The following is a 22,642-nucleotide window of genomic DNA, read 5'->3' as shown; positions in this document are numbered from 1 at the left end:
CCCCCTCGTGCGCTCTCTTCCGGCTCCTCCTCCGGCCACTGATTTTGCGCCGGAGCCCGGCGCGTCTGCGCTCCCCCTGCCCGCTGGCCCCCCTTCTCACAGCGGCGGCGCCTCCAGAGCAGCCAGTGCGGTGCGGACGCGGCGGCAGCTCTTCCAGCCGGCTCCCTCCCGCTTCCCCTGCGCCTGACGAGGACGACTTCAGCAGCAGGTAGAGCCCCAGCCCCAGCGGCACCCCGAGCCGTCTCCATCCATCCCCATCCTCGGCCAGGAATAAAGGCTGCTTAGCATTGCCCAGCCTGGCTCTCCCCCCCGCCCGCTCGCTCGCCCGCCCGCTCTTGATCCAGTGGTTTCTTCCTGAGGCGAAGGGTGCGTTTGGGAGGGGGGTGGGATTGTGAAGGACAAGGGCTTGTCAGTTCCGTCCTAGGGGGACACCACTGTTGGAGGGGACTGGGGAGTCCCCCAAGAAGCAGTGCTGGAGAAGGGATGGCTTGTCAATTTGATGCATGCTTTTTCTTTATGGGGCTTTGTTCTGTGCTGGGCTCTTATTGGAGCCCGTGCAGAATCCTCCTGACAAGGGAGACAGACTGCAGCTTTGGCTTTAGTTCCTGTTAAGTTCTTTGCCTGACGGTGTTTTGGTCAGCAGCACCTGCCCCCACACTGAGGCCCCTTGCAGGTAACCCTTCCCCCAGCTGTCATCTCCCCGGGAGCCCTAGGAAAGGACCGAATCAAATGATCCAAAATAAGGGATGGTTAAGAGTTGTGCTTGCAGGAAGGGGGTGGGTGGAAGATGGAAGATCCACTGTATTACATGGAGACACGAAACACAAGAAATTCCATTTGTTTCAGTGGAGCTAAAGGGCAACCTTTACAAAATTAAGGACATTCATCTTGGTGTTCAGGGAAATGCTATCACCACTTGAGGGTCAGGCAGCAATTTTTATCCAGGCCAGTTTGGCCAGTGATCCTGGAGGTTTTTTTGCCATCTTCTGGGCATGGAGCAGGGGTCACTCGGGGTAGGGAGTTAGACTGCAGGGGGTTAGACTCAGTGACCCTGGAGGTCCCTTAAGAACATAAGAACATAAGAGAAGCCAATGTTGGATCAGGCCAATGGCCCATCTAGTCCAACACTCTGTCACACAATGGCCAAAAATACCAGGTGCCATCAGGAGGTCCACCTTCTAACTCCGTGATTCTATGACCCCTTAAAATATTATATATGGCAATCCAAAATGCCACACCTGATCCTCTTAACCCATCATCTACAACATTCATATGAAGTCAGATCTGTCTCAGAAGTAGATTCTCTGTCACACACACTCCTTTTCAGTCTGTAGGGTTCCAGTTTGTAACAGGAATCTGTCTAGACACTGACAGATTATATTAGAAACAGCTGAGAGGAATAATCTCAGTTTATCAATACAAAAATTATGGGAAGGTGCTGCAGGATGTTTTTCCTGTTTTCAGAGATGAGCTTTGAGCAGCCCTCCTCTGGGACAATTTTATGGAGCAGGAAGCAAGTGGAGGGAGATGTTAAACCCAAGGGATGTTTCAGGAGTAGATTTTTGGTGTGTTTTTTTCTCTTACTGACTCATACCCTTTGGCCACCCTCTCTGTCTTTTTTTAAAAGGTTGTCTTCCGAAGAGATGCTGGCCAAATTCCACACAGCATTTTGTGACAGTCTTTGCTGTGACCTCTTCCCCAGCTCCCTGGAAAGTGGACCAGCTTCTCCTGAGAAATATCTTTCTCTCTCTGGCACTTTCTCGATGGGTTTGTGTACTGCCAGCTGCTTAGGAGGCTGCACTCTGGCCTCTGTGTTTATGCACATATGGAGCATGCTTTGCTTCAATTATTCATCTTGGTGCTCCTGTAATTTCCTACAGTTTCTCTTCTCAAGGGAACTCCTGTGTAACATGGTTTTAACATATGCTGCATTTGCAGGGGTGTCCCCATTTGTCCACGTGGCTTTATCTAGATCTGTGTCGAGATCTTTATCTAGTCTGTATCTAGATACTCACTGCCAGGGAAATAAGGGTTCACCAATAACAGGAAAATTCATCTGGGCCAGTATAAATGCACTATAAACAGGGCTATTTTTGGGCAGGTACGCACAGGAACGGAGTTCCGGCTGGCTTCAGAATTGGCCACGCCCACTACAGCCAAAACCTCTACGTGCGTGGCTACAGAGGGAAGGCCTGGAGAGCGACCCCCCCGGTGACTCCGAGGCAGGTGGGCCTGGAAGGATCAGGGAGGCATTTAAATGCCTCCCTATGCCTTCCCCAGCCTGTCCAAGGGCCAGCTTGCCCTTCCCTTTCCTTCAAGGGGGAGGTCTTGCCCGGGCTCCCCGCAGCTGTGGGGCACCCGGGCAAGCCAAGGGAAGGCCCGGGGTGTGGCCTAATATGCTAATGTGCTGTGCTGTCAGGGGTTTGGCTTAATATGCTAATGAGTTTCTGCTGTTGGGTGTGGCCTATTATGCTAATGAGTTCCTGCTGGGCTTTTTCTACAAAAAAAGCCCTGACTATAAACACTCTCAAAAACAAAAGCCAAAAATTGTTGTGACCTGAATAGCACAGGCAAGCCTGATCTCATCAGATCTCAGAAGCTGAGTAGGGTCGACTCTGGCAAGTACTTGGATGGGAGACCTGAAATACCAGAAGTGGGAGGCAGGGGCAGACTTTTTTCAGCCACCTCTCTGAATATCATCCAGGCCCTCAGTAGGTGTCAGTCCCCAGAAGTCACTGTGACTTTCAGGCGCACACACACATATATAAAAAAAAAAAAAAAAAAAAGAAAAAAAAGGGGGGGGGGTGGATTTGCATCTCAGTGCAAGGCTTTCAGGAAGGCACATAGTAGTTATTATTTGGGAGATTCGGGGCTCACATTTTGTAAGCTGCAATACCCTTTCCAACCACCTTTTTTTCCAAATGCTCTCACTATTTCCCATGATTTCACATACAGCAGTGATGTTTTCATGAAATGACATTTTGTCCATTCTGAGAAGTATTCTCTAGACTGCAGTTCCAAACAATGCATATGCATCACTTGATGTTGTTGGAAATCCGTCCAGCTTGTGATCATTTATACCTGCATGGTCCAAAGGCAGCTGAGGATATTGAACATCATATTCTCTACTGCCTATTATAACATGAAGGAAAATATTGTTTTATTTGCCTGGCTCTTTTTGTTAAGTCAGTGCTCAGAAGATTTGTTTCCTGTTATCTGTTACACAGAAAACTGTTTTGTGTGCCATAGCTGCAGAGAAGATTCGGAGCAGGCTTATTAAATCAATGCCTATTTCCTGTCATGCACCTCATATAACTATTATGATTTCTGGCTCTTTTATTCATCACGTCAGATACTTATTTTTAGGTCTTTTGTGTTTATGATGTGTTGTTTTCACTGATGTTAGAGAGGAGTGGAGATTGTGATGACCTTTGGCTATAACAAACAAAACTGATCTACTGACAACTTAATAGCCTGTCATGACCATAAAACGATTAACAACCGCAAACCAACCACAAAACTTTAGACATCTGTGATTTTGCCCATTTTCTTCGGTCACAATTTTTAACCGCAAATCATCAGCTGAGACATTTTGGAGTTCAGTAAATGAGTAGCACATTGCATAACGCCATTAGTGTTCTCATTTGCCTGTATGAAATTTTAATAATACAAATTGGCACCTGACAGTGAAACCAATTTTTCCCATTTTTTATCATCAAATCTCAAGTTTCTGCTCACTATGTCTTTTACTCTCAAGAAGATGCACACAGACCAAATTTGATGTCCCAATATAAATTTCTCAATATAATTAAATAGATGCACATGTACTGTGCTTCCTAAATTCTGGTGTTCGATCCTCTTATATTTTTTCCTAACAAAGGAAGAAATTGTGGGAATGAAAATGTGAGGAGAAGGAAGGTAGAGAGAAATCAGAGGCTCAGCAAAAGCAGAGAATAGAATCTGTGGCAGGGACATGACAGAAGGCACTGAAACCTCACCCTCTGACCACTGCAGGTCAGTCACTGCAGTTGTGTTCTGGTTTCTGAGGGCCTTGCTAAAGAATATGAGTTAGGCTTGAGGTAGGTTCCCCATGGAAAGAATACTCACCTGAAAACAATGCTAATCTCATAGTGAATTGTCAGTAGTCCTGTATTGCTTATCTTGTTACCAAGATGGAGTCCCAAATCTGGTGAGATATATACTCTTACCAAATATGTAAGGGGGAGTAAAATGGAGGAGTGGGAAGAACCAAGAAAGTGTAAAACTTTTAAATGTTTGAAACTCACAGACACATTAAGAGGAAGAACTTCTGATGCATTGTGCTGATGACACACTCTTGAATCAAGATCTATGTCATGGTATGCTAGTTGGCTTTTTGCATTGCACTTAAGAATCTTCAGATTGTTTCAGCTATACTTTCAGCCACATGTAACCCACAGGTAGTTCCCCTGTGCAAGTTCTTTTCAGTGCCATATCTGGTATCTCAGATGTCCTATAATGTCCGTCCCCCATCTGCCCTTTCTAAGCTACTCATATGCGCCAATCAAACTGAAACACCAGAGTGGAATTCTTACTGTGTCTGATCAAAGGACTGAGGTTTCCAGTAGGAAAAACCCAGCCAGGAGCAGGAACTGATCACAGAGCTAAGCATCAAAAAGATCCATCTGGAGCACCATAATTGACTGAAAGGGCAAAGAGAGAAAACAGGGGCAAGAAACAGGCTTATTTATTTATTTATTTATTTTATTGTCAGATTTATATGCCACCCTCCCAGCCGAGGCTGGCTCAGGGCGGCTTACACAGCAATTCAAAAACACACAAATAATTTAAATAGTCCTAAAACCAAATAAAACATTAAAAACACTAATAGGTTATTAAATGATGGTGGTCAACCATCAGTGTTCCATCCTAGTGGTCAGCCCATAGGTCTAACCTTGTGCGGCCGGCACAGGCTGTTCTGATGACTTCAGGGAACAGGTTCTCCATCAGGGGCGGTTCCTAATTGAAAGCCTGGTGGAAGAGCTCCATCTTGTAGGCCCGCGGAACTGCATAAGATCCCGTGGGGCCCTGATCTCTTCTGGGAGCTCATTCCACTAGAGAGGAGCTGCCACCGAGAAAGCCCTGGCCCTAGTTATAGCAAGCCTGGCCTCCTTGGATGTGGGGAGGGCCAATCAATGGTGGGACCCTGATCGCAGTGCTCTCTGGGAAACGTATGGGGAAAGGCGTTCCCTCGGGTATGTAGGTCCCTGACCATAAAGGGCTTTAAATGTAAGAACCAACACCTTGAAGCGAATTCGGTATGCTATCAGTAGCCAGTGCAATGCCTTTAGCACAGGCTGTATGTGCTCCCGCATGGAAGGCCCATTAAAAGCCTGGCTGCAGCATTTTGCACTAGCTGTAGCTTCCAGATTTGCAACAAAGGCAGCCCCATGTAGAGAGCATTACAGTAGTCCAATCTCGAGGTGACCATTGTGTGGATCACTGTTGTCATTTCATTGCATTCAAGGAAGGGAACCAACTGCCTGATCAGCCAAAGTTGGTAAAAGGCAGACTTGGCTGTGGCTGCTACCTGGGCCTCCATTGTTATGAAGGCATCCAAGAGCACTCCCAAGCTCCTTACCTCCAATGCTGGCACCAATGGAGCCCCATCGAAGGTTGGGAGTGGGATCCCTACCCTCGGTCCACCCCGACTCAGGCACAGGACCTCCGTCTTCATCGGATTCAATTTCAGTCGGCTCAGTCTAAGCCATCCAGCCATCAAGCTCTGTAACTGAATTGCCACAGCCCTCTCTATTATCTTGCCCAGATAGGGCAAGATGGAGACTGGCCAGTAGTTCACCAATTCAGCCGGGTCCAAAGATGACTTTTTCAAGAGAGGACGAACCACTGCTTCCTTGAGTGCCCCTGGGAACAGTCCCTCCAAGAGGGAATTGTTGACAATTTCCCTTGGGGCACCTCAAAATCCCTCGTGGCCAGCTTTAATTAGCCATGAAGTGCACGGATCCAGGAAGCATGTGGTGGGGCGTATAGTTAGGAGCAATTTGTCAACTTCCTCTAGGCTGAGTGGACTGAAATGATCCATAACCTGACCAGAAGACATGCATGGAGCCCCGAGTTCACTCACTGTTTCAAGTGTGATGGGGAGGTCACGGTGGAGAGACAAGACTTTTTCTGCGAAATAGCTCGCAAAGGCCTCACAGCCAATGTCCAATTCCCTAGCATTTGGTCTGCCCTGTGGCAGAGTAGTAATAGACCGAATCGTTCTAAACAATTTGGCTGGGTGTGAGCTCTCAGACGCAATCGTAGCTGCATAGTACTCTCTCTTCGCATCTTTGACTGTCATCTCATAGGATCTCATAAACATCTATAGGATGCTCTTGTAGCTTTATCACGGGCATGCTGCCACTGTCTCTGTAGCCGTCTTAGCCTTTGCTTCATTAGCCACAACTCCTGGGTAAACCAGGGAGCAAGCCTGGAGCGAGGGCGCAGAGGGCATCGGGGAGCGATCTTGTTGATGACTGCCAAGAGTCGGCTATGCCAATCCTCTACAAGCTCATCTAATGAGCCACCAGGGTGCATTGGATCCCGGAAAGCCATCTGAAGCCACATAGGGTCCATTTGACTCTGCAGGCGAGCTAAAATACCTTCGCCGTTCAAACAGGGTCAGGGTGACACATTCAGTTGGGCCCTCAAGCCACCATGGCACTGCCAAAGTAGTGATCCGGTCCATTGTAACCCCCACCCCAAAGATCAAATAAAGCGTGTGCCCGGCCCGGTGAGTGGGGGTCATTACATATTGGGAGAGTCCTAGCACTGCCATGGATGACACCAGGTCTGTTGCCCGAGTAGAGGCCGCATTGTCGGCATGGACATTGAAATCACCCAGGACTATCAGTCTAGGGTGTTCCAATGCCCAGCCCGACATGGCCTCCATCAGGGACGGCAGGCTATTGGTCACTGCGTTAGGCAATTGGTACACCAGCCAAATCACCAACTCTCTCTGGCCTCCCATACCAGGCTGGCACACTCAATGCCCATGATCCTCGTTGGTGGGAGCACCCTGAAGGAGTAAACCTCCCAAATGAATAGAGCCACTCCTCCCCCCACCCCCAAGTCTGCGATTGGTGAAGGACTGAGAACCCGGAAGGAGCCAACTGGGAGAGAGCTACTGTCTCCCGATCTTACACCCAGGTCTCGGTCATGCATGCCAGGTCTACATTCTGCTCGAGCAGAAAGTCCCGAAGGACTGTGGTCTTATTGTTTATAGACCTGGCATTACACAACTCCAATGTTGGAGGGGGGTCATTTATCCTAGCCCCTCTGCATACAGCCTTTGGGAAGGGACACAGGCTGGAAGGGGGCCGAGCTACTTTACTTCTCTGTCCCCTTCCCTTATCTTCATGCCTGGTCCCTATACTTTCCCCTCCCCAGCTTACAACTGATTTCATGGTGACCCTACTATTGAATGTTTGTAAAGTACTGCAGCAGTTTTCTCAACTGGTGGTATGCATACCACTGGTGAGATGCAGAAGGAGTCTAGATGGGACATGGATTTTTCATAAATGTTACTAAGAATTTGCTGTTGCTCAGTCCCCATGACCACCTGCAAGTGTGACATGCCGTCTCTATCTGACTCCACTCCCCACAGATTATTTATCTGTGACCTTTTCGCATGCTAATAAAGACGCAGGGGAAATCAAGGGGAGATGCGGGTCAAAATGCGGCCATGCAGCAAATAGTGGGAAATCGAGCAGTACAACCGGGGGAAACGGAAGACAGAGTGCAGAACCACTGCTTTTGCAGAATCAATTCTAGGTGTTTCTCCTAATCCCACACTTTCTGTGCCCACCAGAAAGTGTGTTTGATGTACCAGTTCCCACTGACCCTACCTGCCAGTGATTATCCATTGTGCTCTGCAGTGTTATATGTCCTTAACACAACATGAATATAACAACAAAAATAAATAATAAATATAATAACAGAATGCCTGTAAATATAATTTCAGGGAACTTGTCACCTATTATTGATTTTTTTTTTCAGTTAGGATCCCTTACAAGCTTTCAAATAGTTCAATGTTGTATGAAAACTACTTTGCATTTTATATTAGCCAGTGGCTTGGATATAATGAATGGCTTCCATGGGTGCTACCGATTCTCTACCATGGATGGGATGAAGGTACATTTTATAAGCATGGATCTGCATTGATGGGGGGAAAATAATAATAGCAACAACAACAACAACAATAAGAACAACAACAGATCGAGTCACAACAGACTTATGGTTTTCAAGGCAAGAGATGAGCAGAGGTGGTTTGCCATTGCCTTCCTCTGTGTTGGAAGAACAAAATTAGCTAGATACATTGCAGCTGTTTTAAAGCCCATGTAAATCTGCGTCAATACACCAAGAGAAAAAAGATGTGTAACTTCTTCCCCCTATCTCTGTGTGTTTCAGTCATGCCTAATCTATACCCCAGTTACAAAGTTTTGTTATAAGAATTGTCTCAAAACAATCAGAAATACAAACAAAAAGGGACATTTCTCTATCGATACATTAATTTGTACAATGTATTTTTGAGAAATGTTGATGATAAATAATGACACATACAGTAAATAAATAAGAGAAATTGGTCTCAACTATATAATATATAATTTAGCATAATTTGCATCTCTTGTTTGAATTTGGACTCAGTGCAATTCCATCAATCGCTTGGGAAATCAGCAGGACAAAATCTGATTTAGACTAACAGTACTATTAGGGTCATTATACACCAGCAGATAGCTAATTGGACTTGCACCTATGAGACCTGGATCTCAATTCCCCTTCACAGGATAGCCTTTGAAGAAGTCACTTTCTCTGTTTTAGGTGGAATCTGCATTGGTATTTTCCACTGTTTCGGCTACACTCTCGCTCCATCTCCAAAAAAGATGTCCACATCTCTTTAGGTTTCGCTCTCCTACTGCACTGTTATAATTTCTGCTGTCTGCATTATTTTATTGCCCTATGGTTTCAGCTCCGTCATGATTGTGGCTTCTCTCCGACTCAAATGGATGTGCTTAAAAGCACTCTAAGCTCCCCCCACAAAGTGCTAACCGGAGGCTTATCTGCTCTGTTTACCTTCCGACAGCATAACACTAAAAGAGCTAGAACTTCAGGCTGCCAGACAATCTTAGGATCTCCTGGCTATACTACACACAATGCCATACTGCACTTGTCATTTTTATGGGGAAAAAACCTTGTGGATTAGCATCTGAATCTCCCATGAATAAAAAAGCAAAAATCATACAATAACTCTTAGCCGAAGGCAAAATCCCTACTGATAATATCAACACTCAAAGTCTATCTTCATTGTGTGTATTCAAATCTTGATTTAGTAGACCATTTTTGTTGCATTTTTAATCAAACAAGAGCCAACATTAAACTAGCCACATACAGGAATGATGAGACATATGTGTATAACTTGCTGTGATCCTTGGGACAATCTTGAACACTGTGAATGCTTAAGGGGAGGTCAGTGGGAGAAACATGAGCCAATACAAATGAAAGCCAGTGTGATTTGGTGGAGAGAATGTTGGTTTCAGTATCAGGCAGGAGATTAAAATTTAAAAATAATGGTTAATTTAGTTATAGCACCAAAAACGTTGCTTAAATATTATTGGAAGTAAATGGAAGTACCTACATTAAGAGACTGATGAAGCACCCTAACTATGTTAAATAAGAGAAAACCAAAGGTAGGACAACAGTTTTGCAAATGATTGGACGTAATTCATTATGTTCTGCAAAGACACATTTCATGGCATTGGAAATCCATACAACTTATTCTCCATGTGATGAACTGTTTCTATCTGAATAAAAACATTTTTTAAAGTTGGACTTTGACTAGGGAGAGTGGTTTCCATCAGTTGTTCAGCTGTGAAGTGAGCCAGATAAGTCATTCTGCCATCACATAATCTACTCCATAGGAGAGTTGTGAAGATAAAATAGGATAACCCCAGATTTGCTGCCCTGAGCTTTTTGAAGGGAGGATGTGATATACATGTGATAAAATTAAACCCTCTTAAAGGAATTAATCCTTACCATTCCCCTTGTTATCACTGCTTAGAACAGATCTTAAGCAACACTGTGCTAGAGACACTGTTTAAAAATATATGATATTAATAGTCAGATTGGTCCTATAGAACAAGAAACATACAATGTTTCCAAACGGAGATTCTTGCATTGGTTGCTTGCACTGAATTAGTGGGTCTGAAACTCACAATCCAAACTCACCATGTGCCAGTTTCCATGGTGATTTCTCCTAAACCAAATGGACTAGCAGAATCAAAATCCTAATTATTAACTATAGTGCCAAACTCTTGTGTCAGTAGGTGTCTCTTCCTATAGATACCCCCACACACACATACACACACAGAGGTCTCTTGGTGGAAAGCTACTGTTTGGTCTTAGACACTGATCAAATGAGAGAATACTAGAAGAGGCTGTGGCTCAGTGGTCGAGTACTTGCTTGGCACATAGAAGGTCCCAGATACAATACCTGGAATGTACAAGGGTGGGGTTTGTTTTGTTTTGTTTGAAAGATCAGTTAGTAGGCAGCATGCAATGCAGAAGGTCCCAGGTTTAATCCCTAGCATCTCCAGGCTTGGTTGTTTTTTTTAAGGATCCATTAGTAGCTGAAATGAAAGACATCTGCACAAGACCCTGAAAAGCTGCTGCCAGTCATAATACTGACCTTGATAGATCAGTGGTTTGACTCAGGATAAAGCATCGTCTTGTGATCACTCAGATAGTGTTATATAGACCATACAGTGTTTAAAATTCTGGGCAAGGATTTTCATGGCTTAGGTGGTCAGGCCAGTTTTTTTTACATAAAACAATTGAAGAATATTTTATGTTGCAATCTAGAATATTTTTACCTATCTGTATATGCTGCCCTTTGGAACAAAAACACAAGAAATCTGGTAACAGTAATGCTATGTTTAGATTACAAATAAGTCTTATAGATAAAATTTAAGATACAAAATTTCCTAAAGAAATGAAGTCAATGATAACTGTATTACCTTTGGGGATAAAGCAACCTGACCCAAAAGGTTTTGGTACAGAGTCAGTTGGATCCCCCAGAACCCTTGGGAAAAAATAAGGGTTAGAGAACTGGAACCTATTAATGCACTGTCTGTCAGTGAGAGGAAGGCACTCAACATGGGCAGGGAATTTTGGTGTAATTGCACTTATATGGGATCCAGGAGGTACTCTCTGAGAGAGCAAGAGTTACTGGGAATAGTAACATCTTCTTTGGCTGGACAATCTGCCCGTTTGTCCCTTCTGTTTCCTGCTGCTTTGGCTTCTCTCCCTATGCTTCTTCCCTGCCTTGTATCTTTTGGAAAGACATAGGGTACAGAGGACAAAATTACCTTCTCTCATTACATCAAAATGAAATTAATTTTACAATTCAGATTGGTTGTAATCGGGGCTTCTTCTTTCTTTGAAAAAGAGGTGCCAGAACTCTCAAGAGGGAAATGAAGTTTTCGATCTGTATACTGAAAAGTCATGAACCTTTAAGCATTTTTAAAAGACTTTTGTCAAAGAGGTTCCGGAACATTGTCCTGTCACGTTCCCCCAGGAAAAAAGGTTCCAATTTCGATTCATTTCTAGCTAAATGTACACTCTTAATCCTGTCAAGATGGCTTAGAAGACCAAACCTTTGATTGGATCCAGAGGTACTAGCGATTTGGCAATAGAACTAGACTTTAGACCTGTCAGCATGTTAGATCTTCCATTTGATACACAAATCTATGACCATCTGACATATATATGACAATATACTGAAAAATATACCGATCCTTATGAGGACACTGGTGGACTAAGGCAGAAGGAATCATGATGGTCTCTTTCAAATCACTTAAGGATATGCAAACTGTAACAGCCAGAAGGGATTAGACAAAGGGGGGGGGAAGCTCTGAGTATAAACTGGTTTGCTTTTTAAAAGATTCTTCTAAGGAAAATGATGGTTTTACTCCTGAGATATTAGTCTTTTCAGGTAGACAAAATAATAGCTCTGGGAGAAGGTAAAGGTTATCAGGTACCAGAAAAAGTAGGTGATTTTCTTATACCAGTGAAGCAGCCATGGAAGAAATCTGTAATTCCCTCCAGGACTGCAGAACTGCAGAGCAAGCCCTGGAAAGCATTTGTATTGAATGCAAAAAAAAAATAATGGAAGATGAGGAATTAGGCTCTGATGCTTAAGACTTCCCATTGAGGCTTTGCTTGTTCAACTGAAACATATGAACACTGTCTGCTGTGTGGCTCATGCGTTTTTACCAAATACAGATTGGAGGGGGATACTCCTACTTAAATATTCTGTACGATTTGTAGGCTTAACATATGAGGACAAAGAGGACATTTTAAGAGAGGGCATTAAGGTACTGTATAAATCTAATCCACACCGTAGCTAGAACCATTAAATCACCCTCCAGCAGTCCAAGATCATGCTGCGCTATAATTGAACAGGAACCAGGAAAAAATGCCTGCTATCCCCAAAGCAAATACCCAGTCTCTGACTTTTGCAATTGTGCTTAAAGAATGTGAGTGAGGCTTTATAGTCCCATGGTGCTACCTGCTGGACCAGAGGCGGATGGTCTTCCTCCAGGGTCAAACCCTCAGTAGCTTAGTATGTTGGCAGATAAAATCTTCTGTCATGAGCAAATCCTTATTTTCAGACATCAATGTCTTTAAGAACATAGTTGTTGTTGTCAGAATAAACTATTAATGGCATCAGAACCTGGTTATTGTTATGTGTGTCTCATGAATGGAGCAGGCAGTGCATGGTATCTGCACAAATCAAAGAAAAAGAAGCTTGATCGCATCCCTGCCAACCAGAGGGCAGGCAGACTGCTCATCGCACAGGCTTTTGATGATTCATATAATTGAAACACTTGCAGCTGTCCTTAGACATTAGGGTGAAAAGTAATGTGTTACAGTGTAGCCAACTAGAAAGTACTAAGGTTTTGTAATGCAGCTCACAAGATGCTGAGAAGTATTTATAATACTCCATTTGGCCTCACAGTTCCATGAAAATACGCATTCATATGTCCCAACCATTAACCATTTGTCTGAAGACCTTTTGCTTGTGCAACATCTGCATAGTTTATCTTCTTATTCAGATTCAGAGGGGTGTGTATGTATGTGTGTATTCTAAGAAGATCTGGCCCACATCATTAGAAAAAGGCTCATCACTGCAGAATTAATTGGACAGCACCTGCAGTTTTTAACTCCATGATTATCAGTGTTAGGATGAACTCTTTCATCTACTGTATTAGTTTTGCTAGATGTCAGAAAAATCCTCCCTAGCCAGCTTGAGATTATTGATATTTTCTTTCCCCCAAGTTAAGTAATGGGCAAAATATCCAATTTCAGAAAGAAGCAGAAGCTACTTACTCAATATGTGAGCTGTTATGTTTTGACTTCTGCTTTCCAGGCCATTAATTTAATAGCAGTAAGATGAATCACGTGTGGGAAGTATATGTTTGCTTCAGCAGCCACATAAAATTCACCGTCTGTTAATATTGATAGAAGATAACTTGGATTCATTAATAGAAGAAGAGGAGATTGGATTTATATCCCGCCCTTCACTTGGAGTCTCAGAGCGGCTTACAAACTCCTTTCCCTCCCGCTCCCCACAACAGACACCCTGTGAGGTGGGTGGGGCTGAGAGAACTCTGACACAAACTGCTCTTTCAGGAACAGCTGTGCCAGAGCTTGTGACTGACCCAAGGTCACATCAGCAGGTGCAAGTGGAGGAGTGGGGAATCAAACCCGGTTCTCCCAGATTAGAGTCCGCGCACTTAACCACTACACCAAACTGGCTCTCCTTTGTTGGTCTTAAAGGTGCCACTGGACTCTAAATTTGTTCTACTGCTTCAGACCAATACGGCTGACCAACTGGATCTATTATCTCCCATATACTTTCTGCCTTAGACATTGCTTGGCTCCCACAGAAACAGCCTTGTGAATTCATAGCCTGCCATCTGGCAGAGGGCCAGTTCTGGGTGACAGGCAGGGCAGACAGGAGACCCCAGTAATCAAGCTCTCAGTCTGAGTGATGTTTTAATGAGCACAGGAAAGAAAGGACAGAGAAAGGAGCCTCACACATCTAGGAAATGACTGCCAGGCTTGTTCTCAGACTGAAAGCACCAATAGATCACGTTTTAGCCTCCTGCCATTGGATTTGTAAATACTGGAGAAGGAAGAAATGTAGTGTGTCTCATCTTGTCTGTGTTTCTCATGGGCTAGACCACGGATGTTTATTGTAGTCTATGGCCTATATTGCATTTTCTCATACCCTACAGTTGGGTTCCATTCTTTTGATTTTATTTTACTGCTAGGATTTTTATTTTATTTTTGTATTTTTCCTTCGTCCTATTTTGTCATTGAGACACCCTAAGTGCCACTGTTGGTCATGAGGCCACTCCTCTTGTACCAGCCAGGGAAACAACCCAACATTTTAGCTGATTTTACTAGTACTTTGCTTCAGCCTTACCAGCCGGACATGTCCATGCCCTATGGGTGGTGACCTAGTAGAATCCAACCTTGACACCCACAGGGTTTCCATATGCACTTTCCTCCTTTCCCTTCCCAATCAATCAGTTAGCGCTAAACTTATTGTTGTTTTTCAGTCACACAGTCGAGTCTGACTCTTCACGACCCCATGAACCACATCACGCCAGGCCCTCCTGTCTTCTGTCGTGCTCTGGAGTTTGCTTAATTTCATGTCTGTTGCATCAATAACACTGTCTGACCAACTCATCCTTTGCCGTCCTCTTCTTTGACCATCATTCTTTCCCAGCATTAGGGTCTTCTCCAGTGAATGCTCCCTTCTCATTTGGTGGCCAAAGTATTTGAGCTTCAGCTTCAGTGTCTGGCCTTCCAGGGAACAGTCAGGATTGATTTCTTTTAGGATTGACTGATTTGATCTCCTTGCAGTCCAAGGGACTCTCAAGAGTCTTCTCCCTAACCATAACTCAAAAGGATCTATTCTTCGGCACTTGGCTTTCCTTATAGTCCAACTCTCACAGACATATGTTACTACTGGGAATACCATTGCTTTGACCACACGGACTTTTGTTGGCAGGGTGATGTCTCTACTTTTTATCATGCTGTTTAGGTTCGCCATCGCTTTCCTCCCAAGGAGCAGGCGTCTTTTAATTTCATGGCTGCAGTCACAGTCTGCGGTGATCTGGGATCCCAGGAACGTGAAGTCTGTCACTACTTCCACGACTTCCCCTTCTATTTGCCAAGGAGTGATGGGGCCGGATGCCATGATCTTAGTTTTTTTGATGTTGAGCTTCAAGCCCACTTTTGCGCTCTCCTCTTTTACTCTGAGCAAGAGGCTCTTTAGATCCTTTTCACTTTCAGCCATTAGAGTGGTATCATCTGCATATCTGAGGTTGTTGATCTTTTCCCCAGCAATCTTAATTCCCGCTTGTGATTCATCCAGGCCAGCATTTCGCATGATGTACTCTGCATATATATTAAATAAGCAAGGTGACAGTATACATCCTTGTCATACTCCTTTTCCTATTCTAAACCAATCAGTTGTTCTATATCTGGTTCTAACTGCTGCTTCTTGGCCCTTATACAGGTTTCTCAAGAGACATGTGAGGTGGTCTGGTACTCCCATCTCTTTAAGATCACAGTTTGTTGTGATCCACACAATCAAAGGCTTATCCAGGCCAGCATTTCGCATGATGTACTCTGCATATATATTAAATAAGCAAGGTGACAGTATACATCCTTGTCGTACTCCTTTTCCTATGCTGAACCAATCAGTTGTTCCGTATCCGGTTCTAACTGTCGCTTCTTGGCCCTTATACAGGTTTCTCAAGAGACATGTGAGGTGGTCTGGTACTCCCATCTCTTTAAGGACCTGCCATAGTTTGTTGTGATCCACACAGTCAAAGGCTTTAGCATAGTCAATGAAGCAGAAGTAGATATTTTTCTGGTACTCTCTTGCTTTCTCCATAATCCAGCGAATGTTGGCAATATGATCTCTCGTTCCTCTACCTCTTCGAAACCCAGCTTGTACTTCTGGTAGTTCTCTATCCACGTACTGTTGAAGCCTAGCTTGTAGGATCTTGAGCATGACCTTGCTAGCGTGTGATATGAGTGCAATTGTGCGATAGTTTGAACATTCCTTGGCATTGCCCTTCTTTGGGATTGGAATGTATACTGATCTTTTCCAATCCTGTGGCCACTGTTGCGTTTTCCAAATTTGCTGGCAAATGGAGTGCAGAACTTTAACAGCATCCTCTTCTAAGACTTTGAATAGCTCAGCTGGGATACCATCACCTCCACTAGCTTTGTTGTTAGTAATGCTTTCTAAGGCCCATTTAACTTCACATTCCAGGATGTCTGGCTCGAGGTCAGTGATTATACCGTCGTGGTTGTCAAGGACATCGAGGTCTTTCTTGTATAGTTCTTCTGTGTATTCTTGCCATCTTTTCCTAATCTCTTCTGCTTCTGTTAGGTCCCTACCGTTTTTGTCCTTTATCATGGCCAGCTTTGCATGGAACGCTCCCTTGATTTCTCCAATTTTCTTGAAGAGATCTCTAGTCCTTCCCATTCTATTGTTTTCTTCTATTACTTTGCACTGTTCATTCAGGAAGGCCTCCTTATCTCTCCTTGCTGTTCTCTGGAAATCTGCGTTCAGTTGGGTAAATCTTTCCTTTTCGCCTTTGCCTTTCGCTTTCCTTCTTTCCTCTGCTATTTGTAAAGCCTCATCAGAAAGCCATTTTGCTTTCTTGCATTTCTTTTTCTTTGGTATGGTGGTGATTGCTGCCTCCTGTACGATGTCACGAACCTCTGTCCATAGTTCTTCAGGCACTCTATCTATCAAATCCAGACCCTTGAATCTATTCTTCACCTCTACTGTATATTCATCAGGGATGCGATCTAGGTCAAACCTGAATGGCCTCGTGGTTTTCCCAATTTTCTTCAGTTTAAGTCTGAATTTTGCAATGAGTAGCTCATGATCTGAACCACAGTCAGCTCCAGGTCTTGTTTTTACTGACTGGATAGAGCTTCTCCATCTTTGACTGCAAATTATATAGTCAATCTGATTTCGGTGTTGCCCATCTGGTGATGTCCATGTGTAGAGTCGTCTCTTAGGTTGTTGGAAAAGGGTGTTCGCTATGACCAGTGTGTTCTCTTGACAAAACTCTGTTAACCTTTGCCCTGCTTCATTTTGCTTTCCAAGGCCAAACTTGTCTGTTATTCCGGTTACCTTTTGACTTCCTACTTTAGCATTCCAGTCCCCTATGATGATGAGGACATCATTTTTTGGTGTTAGTTCTAGGAGGTGTTGTAGGTCTTCATAGAACCGGTCCACTTCAGCCTCTTCTGCATCAGTGGTTGGGGCATAGACTTGGATTACTGGGATGTTGAATGGTTTGCCTTGGATTCAGACTGAGATCATTCTGTCGTTTTTGAGATTGTATCCCTGATTCCCAAGATGTCGATGTTCAGTCTTGCCATCTTATTTTTTACCACATCCAACTTACCTTGATTCATAGATCTTACATTCCAGGTTCCTATGTAGTATTGTTCTTTGCAGCATCGGACTTTCCTTCCACCATCAGACACATCCACAACTGAGCGTCCTTTCAGCTTTGGCCCAGCTGCTTCACTCTTTCTGGGGTTACTTGTACTTGCCCTCTTCCCCAGTAGCATATTGGATACTTTCCAACCTGAGGCAACCCACTCCAGTATCTTCCGGTGTCATATCTTTTAGCCTTTTGTTACCGTCCATGGGGTTTTCTTGGCAAAGATACTGGAGTGGGTTGCCATTTTCTTCTCCAGTGGATCACGTTTTGCCTGAGTTCTCTGCTGTGTCCTGTCCATCCTGGGTGGCCCTCCACGGCATAGCCTCCAGCCTCATTGAACCACGCAAGCCCCCTCGGTATGTCAAGACAGTGATCCAAATAGTGGATTGCAAGCTTCGGGCCATCAGGATTTCCAGAACACTTAAAACTTTTGTTGCTCCTGTTTGGAAGTATCTTGTAACACTGGGTTTTAATCTGTTAGTTACTCAGTTGTGCTACTATGTATGGATTGGGTTTGTTTTCCGGTTTAGTTTTACTTGAAATTTATGTAATTTATGTATTTGCGAAATAATTTGTGATGTTTGGTGTGTCTATTTTGATGGTAACATGTCCTACCTCTAAGATGCACTGAATTTCTGTAAAATTACAAAATTGCTGCGGACGGGAAGTGGTACTTCAATGCTAGCAACATTCCTACAAGCATAATGGGATATAGGGTATTTGTATGCACCTCCCCCCTTTCCATAGGCCAATTAGCCTGACTCCTGCGTGCCGGAGAAGGGGTCCCAGGCCATTAGAGGCCGCAGCTGGGAACCGAAAGCGCTCCCACGGTTCCATGCATCCCAGACACTACACTGGCAACCTGCAAGGTCATTGATAAGACAGCATTACAGAAGCAAAAGTAAAGAAGCAGCATCTGGCCCACAGATCAAGAGAATGGATCCCTCCCCATCATGGCAGCATAGCTGACATTCTACCCCCTCGAAACTCAGCTTCTCCCGCCCAGCCCAGGAGATCTCCCAGTCCATCCTGGAGGGGGTCCCGGTTTATCCGGGAACTCCCGGTGGAACTCCCGCAGCAGTCTAGGGGCCCGAATATCCCCTACTTCCACCCACTCAGGGTGCTGGGGTCCAAAATCAAGCCATTCCACCAAATAAAACAATTGTCCACGTTTCACTTTAGAGTCCAATATCTTGGAGATTTCATAATGTTTCTCATCCTCAATCATAATAGGAGGGGGCACCAGTTGTGATGGTCACCAAGGGCTCGACCCTGAATCCCTCTTCAGGAGGCTGAAATGAAACACGGAATGCAAATTTCTCAAGTTTTTAGGAAGATCAAGATCCACTGCAACATCATTAATCACTCTTTTCACCTTGAAGGGGCCAAGGTATTTCCATCCCAGTTTCCGACTAGGACGTAAGACTTTAATGTTTTTAGTAGACACATACACTGAATATCCAGGCTGCAGAGCCCAACGCTCCACCCTCCTCTTGTCAGCCTGAGTCTTGTAAGCCTCCCTCGCCGCATTCAAAGTTTTACAAAGGAGTGGCCATGAGTCTTTCAACCGCTGGCACCAGTGTGCGGCATCCCCCGACCCCAAGTCACTTGACCCCTCCAAAAAGGGCACCGGGGAACTGTCGTATCCATATAAAGCCTTAAAGGTGGACAGTCCAGTAGACAAATGGCAAGTGTTGTTGTAACAGAATTCGGCCAGGGGTAGCAGCTCAACCCAATCATCTTGTTGATAATTGGTGAAATGTCAGGTTCCACAGCCAACAACTGAGTACACGTTTATCAGAAAGGTTATACTTTATTGCAGAGCTATAGAGGCAGTAACAAAGTCACTGAGCAGATTCCCTGGAGAAGCAGCAATGGAATATTCTAAATAAATAAGTAAATAGGCATGGGTGAAAGGCAGAAAAGCAGTTTTAAGCATTATTTGATTCAGTTTCTGCCCTGCAGGAAGGTTGATTTTCAATTGCATTTCAACCTTCCTGCAGTTTATGTGTCACCTGTGAATTAAGGTGTTAATTTGATACAGATTTGTGGTCCATCAATCCACCATTGTTTACAAAGCATGGAAAGACTGCGAAAACTTTTTAACCTGTACTGAGGGGCAGTGTTCTCTCTAAGCTGAGTTAGTGTGAGCTAGCTCACAGTTTTTTTAGCCTCCAGCACACACCTTTTTGTCTTATCTCAGGAAAGATGGCTCCAGAGCAAATTAATTTATGCAGCAGCCAAATTGCTTGCTCACAACTTTAATGCCAGTAACTCACAAAGTAGACATTTTGCTCACAAGACTTCACAGCTTAGAGGGAGCATTGCTGAGGGGATGATGGGCTATTGTCTAGGGAGTCTCTTCTCCCACTCGAGGAGTGGTGGTAGTACTAAAATGGTAAAGGCATTTTCTCATGGTTGGTGGAATCCATATTATCTGAAGTAGAGGAAGATTCCTGAATGTTGATGAAGGCAATACACGCTGTATGTGTGATTTTTTTTTTGCCCTCTCCTCTTGCTGTTGGTGCCAGTTCTGTCTGTTTTGTCCATGGACTGTCACAGCCTGTGTGTAGTATATAGATTACGTATGTTACTTAACTCATGAAGAATCTGATCCTGTTTGACCAGAAAATCAAAAACAGCAATTCTGGTCCTATTCTCAAGTTGTAGGGTAATTTGCAAATGCTTCAGTTAAAATGTTATCTGTTTTCTTTTCAGATATGCTAACTCAACTGAAAGCTCAGCTTCTGTTTGGCTTCCTGTGTCAAGTAGCCTGTCCCCTCACCTATGGCTTCCCTGTAGATTCTGGAACTGAGTTCCGATCTGCTTTCTCTGTTGCTCGAACCAGCAGCATGGAAGGAAGCACCGAAATGGTGATCACTTTTGACAAGGTGTACGTGAACATTGGTGGTGATTTTGATCCCAAGGCTGGATTATTCCGGTGTCGTATCCCTGGTGCCTATTACTTCTCCTTCACAGTTGGGAAGTACCCCAAGAAAAACTTGTCAGTCATGCTGATGAGGAATAAGAATGAGGTGCAAGCAATTGTGTATGATGAACATCACCGTAAAGAGCGGAAGGTGGCCAGTCAGAGTGCCATGTTACAGTTGGATTATGGTGACACAGTCTGGCTGCGTTTACATGGAGACCCCAAATATGCCCTTTATAGCAATGTGGGCCCTTATACAACTTTTAACGGGTACCTCATCTATCCAGACACTTCTGGCTATTTTCAAAACAGCCTCAGCTCCCAAGAACTAGGAGATGCTTCAGGGCCTCCCCCTCACACAATTCAGCATCTTTCTGTGAACCAGAATGAAATCTCAGAGAGACATGTGGTTTCTGACCAGCCAAGCCGATCGCAGGACCCTCGCTCAGCGTTTTCTGCTGCCCGTTCAGAAAGCCTCCTGGGATCAGATGAGAAGCAGACACAGCACGAGCCCATCACATTTGACACAGAATTTGTGAACATTGGGAAAGACTTCAACTCCTCAAGTGGCATCTTCACATGCCGTGTTCCAGGCGCCTACTACTTCTCCTTTACAATTGGCAAGATGCCCTTTAAGACCATGTCAGTGAAACTAATGAAGAACCACAATGAAGTACAGGCTATGATCTATGATGACAACCACTCCAAACGGCGTGAGATGCAGAGCCAGAGCATCATGCTGCCTCTGCAATATGATGACACCATCTGGCTTTACAGCCACCAGCATGATGGCTATGGGGCTTATAGCAACCATGGCAAGTACATTACCTTCACTGGGTTCCTAGTCTACCCTGAGACTAAGCCGAAGCCACCTCCCGATGCCAACATGTCTCTGGGATCAAGGAACTAAAAACTGAACATGGAAAGAGCTTAAGAGAAGCCAGGATGCAGTGGACTCTGGAGCAGGTCCTGGACAGACATCATCATTTAAATGACATTGTTCAGCGCATGCTATTGTATGTTCAGTGGAGTCCTTCTGCTGCACGCTTGTGTCCTGATTACTGAGCCATTGTTGTTCCTCCCACTCATCCGTAGAATGACTTTTGCAGGGTACGTGTTTCTTCATTATCGCTGTTCGGTTCTAGCATAAAGCATGAGGTAGTGGGGGGGGGTAGAAGTAGTAGGGGCAGAGGAAAGAGGAGCGACTACAGAAACTGCTACAGAAATGCTGGAAGAGCTTAGAAAGGACTGCCTTCTCTACAAGGCACTTGGGAGCGGATAATATCCTGTGCACATGCAGAGAAATGTCTTGAGAGAGGGACACGTGTAATGAAACAATGAACTCAATAAAACCCTGAGACAAAAGGTGCTGATTTTGCTTGTATATTTAATGTGGTATTTCATCAAGATGTCTGACTTAACCAATGCAGGAGAAAAGAATATATGTGCTAGGTTTAAGGTTAATTATAAAATACTATTAGAGCATTAATCATCTGCCTTTTAATTAATTAACAAACCCTGGCTAGTTTAAATAAATTTCCATAAAACGAAATGCCATCTTTAATTTTGTTTCATTCTCTATTACAGTCACACACCAATAGATGGGAAAATAAACAAGTATGCTCTTAACTCACAACTTCAACAATTAAATCTGGCCCAACAGATTAATCAACTGAAACTTTAGTATTAAAGTCAATGATTGCATTATATATATGATGGAGAAGGATGATCACTGTTTCAGCTATTGTATGGAATGGTGATAAGAGAAGCTATGCGCATCTGCAGAAAATAATCTGCAGTGTTGGTCAATGCTTCCTCTAAACTATGGCGTTCTGTGAGGAAAAATTCTACTTTGTGAGCTACTGGCATTAAAGCTGTGAGCAAGTGATTTGGCTACTGCATAAATTAGTCTGCTCTGGAGCCATCCTTCCTGATGTGTAAGCCGGAGGCTAAAAAACTGTGAGCTAGCTGACACTAACTCAGCTTAGAGGGAATACTGGTGTTGGTGCTGTGTGCTGAACAGCAGAAACAAATGAAAGCAGTATTCAATCCCCAACAACTCATTACAAGAATCAGGTAGTACCTCTGTGAGAGACCCTGGAGAGCTGCTGCCAGTCAGAGC

General features: G+C 44.2%; 1 protein-coding gene across 1 annotated transcript; it reads left to right on the top strand.

Annotated features, from left to right (window-relative positions):
- Window positions 1-186: 186 nt before the first annotated feature.
- C1QTNF4 (C1q and tumor necrosis factor related protein 4) lies at window positions 187-21,686 on the top strand. Its single transcript, XM_015415654.1, has 2 exons — window positions 187-208; window positions 20,310-21,686. Exon 2 carries the CDS (start codon window positions 20,312-20,314, stop codon window positions 21,428-21,430), a length of 1,119 nt encoding a protein of 372 aa, XP_015271140.1. The 5' UTR covers window positions 187-208; window positions 20,310-20,311; the 3' UTR covers window positions 21,431-21,686.
- Window positions 21,687-22,642: the final 956 nt, after the last annotated feature.

Source organism: Gekko japonicus, unplaced genomic scaffold, assembly GCF_001447785.1.
Source record: "Gekko japonicus isolate JY-2015 unplaced genomic scaffold, Gekko_japonicus_V1.1 scaffold2116, whole genome shotgun sequence".
Taxonomy (NCBI): Eukaryota; Metazoa; Chordata; class Lepidosauria; order Squamata; family Gekkonidae; genus Gekko; species Gekko japonicus.
This window is presented reverse-complemented; position numbering and strand designations above follow the sequence as displayed.

Excerpts from the sequence above, each read along its gene's own strand:
- C1QTNF4 (XM_015415654.1), top strand. The coding sequence starts at position 20,312 with ATGCTAACTCAACTGAAAGCTCAGCTTCTGTTTGGCTTCCTGTGTCAA.